The following is a 10,870-nucleotide window of genomic DNA, read 5'->3' as shown; positions in this document are numbered from 1 at the left end:
CTGCTGTAGCTGAACCCAGGACAGTGATATAGGAAGAGGATGTTCCTAGCAGAAACTTCTTGGCTGAGCTGATGTGCTGGTGTTTAAAAGTAGATTTGAATGTGTTTGGATTACTTTGCTTCTGTCCTTTTTCAGCACTGATCACCTAATTGCTGTTGCTGGGGTGGTTGGTTGGTTTGTTCCCCTTTTGAGTTGCTGGCAAGGCTATTATTGGCCAGTTCTATACCTGTCTACCAAGTTAAAAGCAAAGATATCCTGAGTATCATGACAGGTTGGGCTGCATGGGATGGTAAGAGGACTGGAGCACCTCCCGTATGAAGATAGGCTAAGAAAGTTGGGGCTGTTCAGCCTGGAGAAGAGAAGGCTGTGTGGAGACCTCATAGCAGCCTTCCAATATCTGAAGAGGGCCTACAAGGATGCTGGGGAGGGACTGTAGTGGTAGGACAAGGGGTAATGGCTTTAAACTTAAACAGGGGAAGTTTAGGTTAGATACAAGGAAGAAGTTCTTCACAGTGAGGGTGGTGAGGCACTGGAATAGGTTGCCCAAGAAAGTTGTGAATGCTCCAAACCTGGAGGGGTTAAAGGCCAAGCTGGACAGAGCCTTGGGCGACATAGTTTAGTGTGTGGTGTCCCTTCTCATGGCAGGGGGGTTGGAACTAGATGATCTTGAGGTCCTTTCCAACCCTAACTATTCTATGATTCTATGTCATAGCTGTAATTTTCATTATTGCCTGAATCTTTTAATAATTTAATAAAATTTTATTAATAACTTGTGCCCCTAGAAATGAACTAAGTAAGGGGTCACAGCTTTACTGAGCTGATAGTCTCCCCACCGCTGACAATACTAAACCAAGGAGGCAAAGTGAGCAGCCTGCTTTAAATATAAACCACTTCACACTCTGCCTCATCTTTTCTGCTGTAGAAGGAGCTTTGCCTTTGTCCTTAGACCAGTATAATTATGAGGCTACTCTGAAACTTACTTTTCTTAGTACAGTGAAGGTGTGTGCTTGAAGGGCAAATGGAGTTTTGTAATACCTGTGCAGATTATGGGAGATTAGTAATCACGTTACTTCTGAGAATAGTAGCGAGGGAGAGGAATGGTTGTAGCTTCCATACAATTAGGAGTCTAGTAGCTGCAAGATGTTCAGGTATGACCAACTAGTGAGAAGTTACAAAGGCTGTACTGTATTCTTGTAGTTCTTCATATAATTTCAGTTATAGGGATTTTTCTGAATTGCTGTACCTCTCCTAATTGGTTTTCATAATTACTTTTATTCCTGTTTAACACATCTTTCTCCCTCTTCTCTGCCAAATCCATTTCTATTATCTCGTTACTTCAGTCTACAGCCTACCACATTTTCAAATGTCTCAGATCTCTTAACCTCTTGCTCTTTGCCGCAGGAACACTGCCTGTAGCCCAGATCGGTCTGACCTTTTGAGACCTAAGTAGCTTCTCTTTGCTAATTCTGCTGCTCACTACAGTATTTCACAGACTAAGAAACAAATGAATCATTAACGCTATTAGGATTCCTGAATAGAATCTATAACAGTGAGGAAAAAGCCATTAGTGGGTCTTCCAAAGCATCCTCCCCATAGAGTTGCATTTTAAAGGTGTAACAGTGCTGCACAGTAATTATGATTTACAATTATAAAGCCTCACAAACCCTTATACAAATTATTCTAACTGTGTGACTGTCCTGGGTTCAGCTACAGCAGTCATTTTTTCTCCTTCTTAGTAGCTGGTGCAGTGCTGTGGTTTTGACTTTCAGCCTGGGAACAATGCTGATAACACCGATGTTTTTAGTTGTTGCTCAGTAATGTTTACTCTGACCAAGGACTTTCTCAGTCTCGTGCTCTGCCAGGGAGGAGGGGAAGCCGGGAGGAAGCAGAGACAGGACACCTGACCCAAACTGGCCAAAGGGGTATTCCATACCACAGCACGTCATGCCCAGTATAGAAACTGGGGGGAGTTAGCCAGAAGGCCCAGATCGCTGCTCGGGTCGGGCTGGGTATCGGTCGGCGGGTGGTGAGCGGTTGTGTCCTTTTCCCTTGTTATTCCTCTTATCATTATTATTGGTGGTAGCAGTAGTGGTTTGTATTATACCTTAGTTACTGGAGAGCTGTTATCTCAACCCGTGGGAGTTACATTCCTTCGATTCTCCTCCCCATCCCTCCAGGAGTGGGGGAAGGAAGAAGGAGGGGAGTGAGCGAGCGGCTGCGTGGTTCTGAGTTACCGGCTGGACTTAAACCTTGACAGCGACAAACTTTTTGCAAGGCATCAGCAATGCTGCTGGGCATCGCTTGCTTCACTGCATTTACCTCTAAATATTGGAAGTGCTGGGGCTCACAAAAATCATAGTGTGAATATATTGAGACAATATTAAATTGCTACTGCAGTTTGACTAACTCTAGTTTAACTCCATCTGGAAACCACTATTTTATTCCTTCCTTTGGAGCAGGAAAGAAAAGCTGAAGATTTGTTAGTCTTGGGTTCTGCTTTCTTCACAAAAGCAAACTCTTAAGAGCAAGATTTTTTGGTTTTACACTTTTACTGTACAAAACAAGCATTTTAATATAGCACCTGATGCTCTTCTTTCTCTTCCGAAAGACAAATACATGTACAGAGACATGTTTTTCGCTCATATTGTAGTTTATCCCTTGAAATCAGTATGACTTTGTCCTTTTCAAAGGAAGAGGACAAATCTCTAGTTCAGTTTTGGTGCGCTCCTAAATGAAGCCTTTAAACATTGCCTTCCGAGTACTACACATGATAGAGCTAACACTCCTCAAACACTGCTATTCTTTAGGCAGCGGCATTTCACAGTGATCAATTCATGTCTGAAATCTTGGTTATTTCATCTTTGATATCTTTGATCTCTGTCTGAACTCTTGTTAGATTTGCCAATTTCTCATTCAGTAAAGCAATTTCCTTCTCCCGTCGTAATACATCCTCCACTAATCTTCCTAGTCTCAGGGTTAGGTCATTTACAAACTGCTCCAAGATGGAAAAATCCTTTGTAAGTTTGTGCATCTTGGGTTTTAAATCATTTGCAAATGTAACCGTCTTCAGAACTTTTGCTCTGTCACCTTCGAGATTCAGAAGTCTATCTGAATGCTTGTTAAAATCATTCCTTAACTCAGACAACACTCTCTGAATTTGCTCAATTTTTCTTGCATTACTGGATGCCAGGCTTTGTAGTTTTGTACTTCGGTCGATGCTACTGCTAAGCAGGTCGCCTATATTTTTTACTGTCTTCTTTTCACCTTTTTCTACTTTATCTTCTAGTGTTTGTAAAGAATCTGTCATTGCAGTCGTATCCGAGACTATGCCTGAAATGCGCCTTATGTCAGTTTTTACTGTCGCAATGGTCAAAGTTAGTTTTTTTGCTACAGAAGCTGCATTCTGTTCAACACTTGAAATGGCATGAAAAAGGGCTGTTAAATTCTTCTGCAGTTCTTCTTGTTTTGTAATTATGCTGCTAGACCATGTTTTCATTGTAGAAATATCTTCCTGCAGATGTTTAATGTCAGAAATTACTTGACGATCTTCCAGGTGTTCTATTATGTTCCAAGTCTTTTCACACTAAAGGGATACAAACAAAAATATTTTATAATGTTTATAGCTTAACAAATCACATCAAAATTAAAGCTGTATCTAATGAAATATCTTACTATTCTGATATTGAAACTGAATGCAAACCCTCTCTGTGGGAAAGAAATTTCTGTTGCAACACAAAAGAAGTTGGGTTTTTTCAGTATACATAAATTCAGATGTTATTACTTTTCCTATTACAACAAACATTACAGGAAGGTGCTGTATGACTTTCCAGCATGACTTCTGAAAACACAAATCATATTTTTTAATATTAAGCCTGTGACATCTGTGATCTAGAAAGACACAGATAAAAAGATAATTCAGAAACATATTAGAAAGATGACTGCTTTAAAATCCTTTTACCCCAAAATGATGGACCGTAATTAACTGATGTGTTTTTGTTTTGGTAATCATTGTACGTATTTTGAACATGGTGTTCACAAAAGTAAAAGCTGAAGAAATTAGGCATAGTTCCTTTTTGTCTAAAATAGACACAAAAATACTTCATAGAAAAACCCTCTGTAAATGCTGTGATGACAAGGGGATACTCATGCTACAGTTAAAGAGTTTTAGCTGCATTTGCTAGTTCACTTATTTGTGATTTTTTTAACAATTGGTGCTTGGGTTTCAAATTTGAGAGGAAGAAAGGAAAATACCTGAGTGATGCTATCCTGTTCACTCCCAATAAGTCAGGGTAGAACTTGGAAGAGGAAAAAACCCAATTTATTTTGAATTAGATTACGCAGAAGGACAGGGTGATCCACTACAATATAGTTTAATTGAATATGACTGTAAACACATACAAATCTGTACATAAGTAATAAATATGTGAAATTGATAGACTTTATAACATTGAGAAGTGCTGGCTTAATAGTCTGTTGAGTGGGCAACATTAACTGTAGTGAAGATTTCAGCAGAGTTCTTGATAAATGAATGTATAAAGCCAGAAAAATTTAACTTTAGCATGATTAAGTCACAAGTATTGTGGATTCATACTGACTGCTAAGCAATCTACTTTGCCAAGTTCAGAAATAGCAAATTATCAAGACAGAAGTCTGTAGACACCAGTTTAGGGTGGTCCCAAGATCCAAATTTCAGTGAACAACTATCAGGCACATTAGGTAGTACTACATCCTGAGTAAGTAGATCTATTAGGTCTATGGATAAATTAGATACTCCCTGCCCCCAAATACGTAACTCCATAGCTTTCATTAACTGCTTTTGCAGCTCTTGGTTCACCAAACTTTGGGAACCGATGTCAGTGACACTGTTCAGGTTTTTTTTCCCCTTTGCAATGCAAAGCAATACCAGACATGTCACGTAATCCCTAACAGAGAACATTCTGCAAAATAAAAAGTTAAAACTTGTTCCTAACAGCACCAGAAAAAACAAACTAACTCACAAAACCCAACCAAACAGAAAAACCCCCAACAAACTAACAGTGACAGATCACACCACACTTGCAAATTAAATATAGGAAAACCCACCTAACAGGAATATCTCTAAATAAGAACTTCAGTCTAAGTGTATTCCTACGAATTCAACGGCAGAACAAAACTATGCCAGTGATTTCAGGAAGTCTGAAAAAGCTGCAAATGATGCCTGAGGAGGGCATTTGCACAGGGTGAAAGAAATGAATGGTAACAGCAGCTACTATGTAACACCCTGCTTATAAATACCAGTACAAGACAAGTTTCTCTGTAAGAGGTACTTTACTATGTTTTCTGTCATGCTGTTGTACCTAAGCTGCAGCTGTTAGAAATGTACTTTGTGCATTTCTCCACATAATAAAGTATGTGGATCCCAGTAACAACTCTGACATTGTGATGACTGTATTGTAAGCACAAAAACATTATGGCATATAATACATTAAAAGCAAAGTATGCGTATATCTGACTATAAATAAGAACTTAACTGTTCATGGTAGTATAATTGTCCATGGAATATAATACAAAAAGTAACAATATAAAAATAAGTAGTGAAAACTAAATGTAAATTGTAATCTGATCTCTTCAGTATTGACTTCTTTTCCCCCTTTATCTCTAAAAACTTTGCTTCAAATTCCTAATAAAAATGAACTTTTAATAAATAAGCTAAAGTAATCCTTAAGATGATACTCCTTCCTCCTTCAACACAGTACTTCTTACTCTCTAGCCTCTTTATAATAAGTTTGCCTTTTGAGCTAATCTAATGCCTATTTAAATTAATGACAGTATTTCAGCTATTCTTAACATATGTTGGAGTCACATTATTTATTATACAGTGCTCTTTCAACAATGAAAGCCTTAAGTCCCAATTCACTTATCCCCATTCTGGTCATTTTCTAAGTTATAGCTTTCCAAAGTTATTTCTTTTGAAGATACTTTAATGTCATGCATGACTTCTTCTAAAACCACTATTTCACCCTGCACTTTCAATATGCTGTCATTGTACTGTACGCCTTCAAGAACCTTTCGCATGGCCATTGTATCAGAAACAGATTTCAACATATCCTTTTCCATAGTATATATCTGTGTCGTCAAGTCCTCTATCTTTTTCTCCATACTTAGCAATTCACTTGATAATCTAAGAATAGAGTGAATAGTATTTTCAATTGTTGGCAAATGGGTCTTGCACTCCTCAATTTTAGGTTCATAGTTCGCAAGTTTCTGATGCAGGTCTGTGTCCTTGGCTGCTAGACTATTCTGTTGTTCTTCTAGCTTTCCAATTGCCTTTGCATGCAAGTCCAACTTCTGCTCAACTCTAGAGAATTCATCATCTTCTTGCCTTTTTAGTGTTTTAATATTTCTGGCTGTACTGTCTTCCAAATCTCTTACTCTTTCTGAAAGGGATTTAATTCTTTGGTCAACTTCATTGATTTCGGAAGTAACTCCTGTATGTATGGATTTCACTTCCGATTTTAAGCCACTGGTGTTTGCATTCATTTCATCCAAACTGCTTCTCCAGGAATTTGTAACATTTTGGAACTTCTCATTAATGTTCTGCAGCTTTAAAGAGAGAGTCTGCTCATTGTTCTGAATATCATTTATGATGTTATGAAGAGAAGATATTTCCTGCTCAAACTCAGTCACCACAGAGACAGGCGAGGCAGCTGCTCGTAGGATACTTTCAGAAGACTGAAGCTGCATTTATAACACAAAACAATGTCCGTGTCTACTTCATGAAAGTAAGGCAGAATACCATTTGCATTTATTTAACAGAGAATAAAGACCCTTACAAGCCACTTGTTACAAAGTTCCTATACGATTTGTTTTCATGCTTCATCTTTAAAATACTGTTGATTAATTTGGCATCAAGAAGTCAGAGAAAAGGGTATGTATGTTGTTGTGTTTCTATAGAATACATGCCATTTTCTTTGTTGTCAAGCCCTTATTTTCCATGGTGTGTTTTTTTGTTACTGTTTTGTAAAATATATCACACTATATAACTCCCATGCAACATCTTGCAATGTGAAGTGCAGTATATAAATAAACAGATTATATCATGTATAAATGACATCATTATGAGATCAGTACTAATACAATTTCACTGGCATAAGTCGATGTGTATTCCCATCACTATCTATCTGCAAAATAATTCAGCAGCCAACCTGTTTTCTACTTGATAATGTCACACAGATAAGAAAATAAAATAGCAAGGCAAATTATTTTTATCACTTCATTATGTCTTCATGTTGTTATGAAGGTCTACTACATACAAATGCCTGCACATTTTCTTCAGAACTATGTATATTAGAGCTATACACAGAACAGTACTGGAGGAATGAAGTATGTGCATAAATGAAGCTTTTAAAAATAGTTTAGTGTCTAAAAAATAATACTGAGATACCACCACTATCTATACATACTTGAACAATTGCATGGATTGACACATTGAGAGTATTGAAATACTCTCCAAAGGTCTGTTCACAGGTAAGTAGAATACATTATGAAAATTCATTTAAAGACAGTCAGTTAAATTTACCTAAATGACAAAAAAGTAAAACAATGGCAAATGATCACCAGTGATCATTTAAGATGTTAGTGCTTACCTTTTCAGAAATTAAGTTGACTTTATTTTCCACATCCAGGAATTTTTCAGCTTCCTGCTGTAAGAAATTGTACTTTTTTTCCATATCAGCAAATTGACCTGACTGCTGAAATAGGAACCTGCAAAGTGCAATTATGTAAATAGTAAACAGAATTACACCACTAGCATATAATAAGTGGTCCAGGACCTGATTCACACCTATCTGTTACTGCAGGGATTTGTGTTCACAGAATTTGCTTGATCAATATATGAGAGAAAAAAAAAAATCAATTAGGATTTAATGAAGTTGATCTGTCTTCATACTGAAGTTATCTTCCAGTAGAGGTAGAAAAATAAGGCAACATATGCAGATGTGCTTTCTTCTTACATTGTATTCCATTCAAACAGGAAAAACGTCCAGTAAGACCACGGACATAGGTAGGCTGTTACATGCTCATAATGCATCACCTCACAAGACATGTTATTGATAAAGTATTATTTAACTGGTGGAAATAAATAATAATAAAAAAAACTTAATTTGGACTTTCTTGCAGAGCTTCATAAAATCAGGTACAGAAGCCTTTGGATTTAGAAAGGCTGGTTAACTCTAATGTTGTTCAGCTACAACCATCCAAGACTATAAGATGCATTGCAGCAAAGCTTGTATAGCTACTGTTACGATGATGCTAGCTCTGAAGACACCAAAGATCTCAATCCTGTACTTGATATACATTATAGATAGAGCTTAGAAAGCTCTCAGGTTCACAGTAAATGGAAGTACTTTGTCCAGTTAAAAAAATAGTGAGACGAACAAGCAAAAACCCATGAATTTTGCTGGACGGTTGTTAATCCCAAAACAAGGTTTATTGTAGACTACAGAGGGGTCCTCTCAGTAGTAAGAACAATTTTATCTAGAACAATAGTTTATTTAAAATACTTGTGCTTTCACAAATTGACATTTATTAGTATATTGAATAGCAGTTAGAAGTTTCAAAAGATGTACAATATATATATCTGTACTATACACATTAAGTTAGGCAGTAAAAGCTAAAATGCTAGCAAGAGAGAGAGATGCATGCAAACCAGATATAAACAGATATACATAAAACAGTAAGCAGAAGTATCACTAATAACTTTATTCTACTATTCAATTCTGTTTCTCAAAGATTTAGATAATGAAACCTGGATGATGTTATGAGCAAATTTTATCTTTATCTCAGATAGACATATAAAGCGTAATAATCTGGACTAATTTCTTGCACTAGAGTTCTGAGAATTTCAGCATTTCTGTATGAAGCTCAGTTTCTAATGGAACTAAAGTACTGATGCTGCTAAGATCTTCTAAAACATCCTTTACAAAGATGTTTGACCTCTATGTGAAGAGTCCCACCTGATGAACAATTTAACATGCTGCTGAGCAAATTATTTACATAAAACCCTACTTCATGTCTACTGTTGAATTACTTACTACCTGCCAAATGGGCCTTGTTGTACGTATTGTCAGATTAAGTTGCTCTTCACAGTCAGATGTAGTCTCCAAAGCAGGTATTTACAATTCACGAGCAAGGCACCTTTTAAACTTTCAACATGATGGAACAGATCAATCTTCTATAATGTCCCCACTTGTACACTGATGTTTCCACACTTGGGAATACTGCCATTCCTTCTTTGATCTTTCTAACTTTAAGGAATCTAACTAATCATATTGCCAGTGATTTAACAGTATGGAATACATAAGAAAACATTAAAATCCAGTTTAGAGGGTTACCTACCAGGTCAGCACCAGGCAGACAGCAAGGAAACTTATGCTCAAGCTTGTCCGTGAGTCCATACGAAAGGAACTCTGATTATTGCTGGTCCTGGGACTTACCAGCTTCTCACAGTTACTTTGTGTCTCAACCTTTTGTGACCCTTCATTCGTCTTGGATGAAGAAATACTTTTTTTCCTCTGCTTAACTTCGGACATTTTGTGTTTTTAAACAAGCAGCAGCAAAAGAGATCTAGAGAAAAAATAAAACCAAGAAGGACTACTTACTTCAACTATAACCTTTTGCCCTTTAGTTACAGAAATATGCCCCCCAAAATGTTTCCTGCAGTGTTTAACGTTTTCTAGCTATGTGAACTTTTGTGAAGTGTCATAATCACAAGGCACTGCGGAAATTTGTTTTCTATACTACAGAGCACCACTTTCATACTTTCTCAAACTGAGCTGACTTCTCAAACTTCAGCTCTTTTTACCTTTCCAGAAATATTTCATCTGTTGTACAGTAAGCCATTTTCAAGATAGATTTAAAATCACAAGGACTGAAAGCATGATACTTCTTTTTATAGTTGATTACTCTCACAATTTCATCACTATTTCATCAGCAATTTCACTATCCTGATTACTTACAGGTTTTTTTTAAATTATTACGTACTCCACTTTAAATGGGAAAATGAACTTTCTCATTTAAAAAAAATGGGACTGCAAATCAAGCTTTAACTTAGAAAAAGTTCTGTTGTAATGATTTCATGTCATCCATAAACCCAGACATCAGTCAATAGAAAAATACAGAAGATTAATTAAACACTGCATCTAGGTAAAAGAAAAGCTATAATTTAATCTCTGTTAAAATTAAGGGCTGAATAGATTCAAGCAACATGAATCCCCAGCTTCAAAGAGTACAAAATCTCACATTCTAATCAACCAAGTAGAAGCAGAGAGTGGAATTTTTAAGTCTAAATCTTCCACCATGCTGCTTGAAATAGGCCAGAGCCTTGGTGGATCCGGTTTAGCACAATTTGAGACAAAAATGTCCTTTCTGCCGCTTTGTGACTTGTCAAAATACGAATATTTGAACATTAGAGATACTTACATAGTCACGCACACCCGTAAAAGGCATTGTTTAAAACCTAATCTGCCTGAGGACCACGAAGGTTAGAGCTGTTTGTAAGTCACAGTGCTAGGGAGCGTGCTCCAAGCATGGAGCGTATAAAAAACAACCCGCCTCTGGCTTCCCTCTCCCCCCCTAAAAAAAACCAGACAAACCAAAAATGTTGTTTTATAACTTTTAAAACACCTTCGATTGAGAGCACGTAGTATGAAATTAAAATTAAAAAAAGGGAGCTCAATGGCAGGTAGGGAAACAGTTCAAAAAAGCGCAGCCCCGCGCAGTGGAGAGGGACCAGCCCCCCAGAGACTCCCCCCGAGCCTCCCATACCCTTCCTGCTCTGCCTGCGCCCGGCCCAGAGCACCGAGGAGGACCGACTGCCGCCTCCCCTTCGCCC

General features: G+C 37.4%; 1 protein-coding gene across 2 annotated transcripts; it reads right to left on the bottom strand.

Moving 5' to 3' along the window:
• Positions 1–2,729: 2,729 nt before the first annotated feature.
• IKBIP (IKBKB interacting protein) lies at positions 2,730–9,569 on the bottom strand. Of its 2 annotated transcripts, none has more exons than XM_010023856.1 (3): positions 9,376–9,569; positions 7,626–7,743; positions 2,730–3,583 (listed from the first exon to the last, which is right to left on the bottom strand). In XM_010023856.1, exons 1-3 carry the CDS (start codon positions 9,567–9,569, stop codon positions 2,828–2,830), a joined length of 1,068 nt encoding a protein of 355 aa, XP_010022158.1. In that variant the 3' UTR covers positions 2,730–2,827. The 2 variants fall into 2 exon arrangements, with proteins under 2 accessions (XP_010022158.1, XP_010022157.1); XM_010023855.1 differs by lacking the exon at positions 2,730–3,583 and adding an exon at positions 5,893–6,717.
• Between the last annotated feature and the right edge of the window lie 1,301 nt (positions 9,570–10,870).

Source organism: Nestor notabilis, unplaced genomic scaffold (genome assembly GCF_000696875.1).
Source record: "Nestor notabilis isolate BGI_N333 unplaced genomic scaffold, ASM69687v1 scaffold32271, whole genome shotgun sequence".
NCBI classification, from domain to species: domain Eukaryota; kingdom Metazoa; phylum Chordata; class Aves; order Psittaciformes; family Psittacidae; genus Nestor; species Nestor notabilis.
Note: the sequence above shows the minus strand (reverse complement) of the source record. Positions and strands in the feature narration are given on the sequence as shown.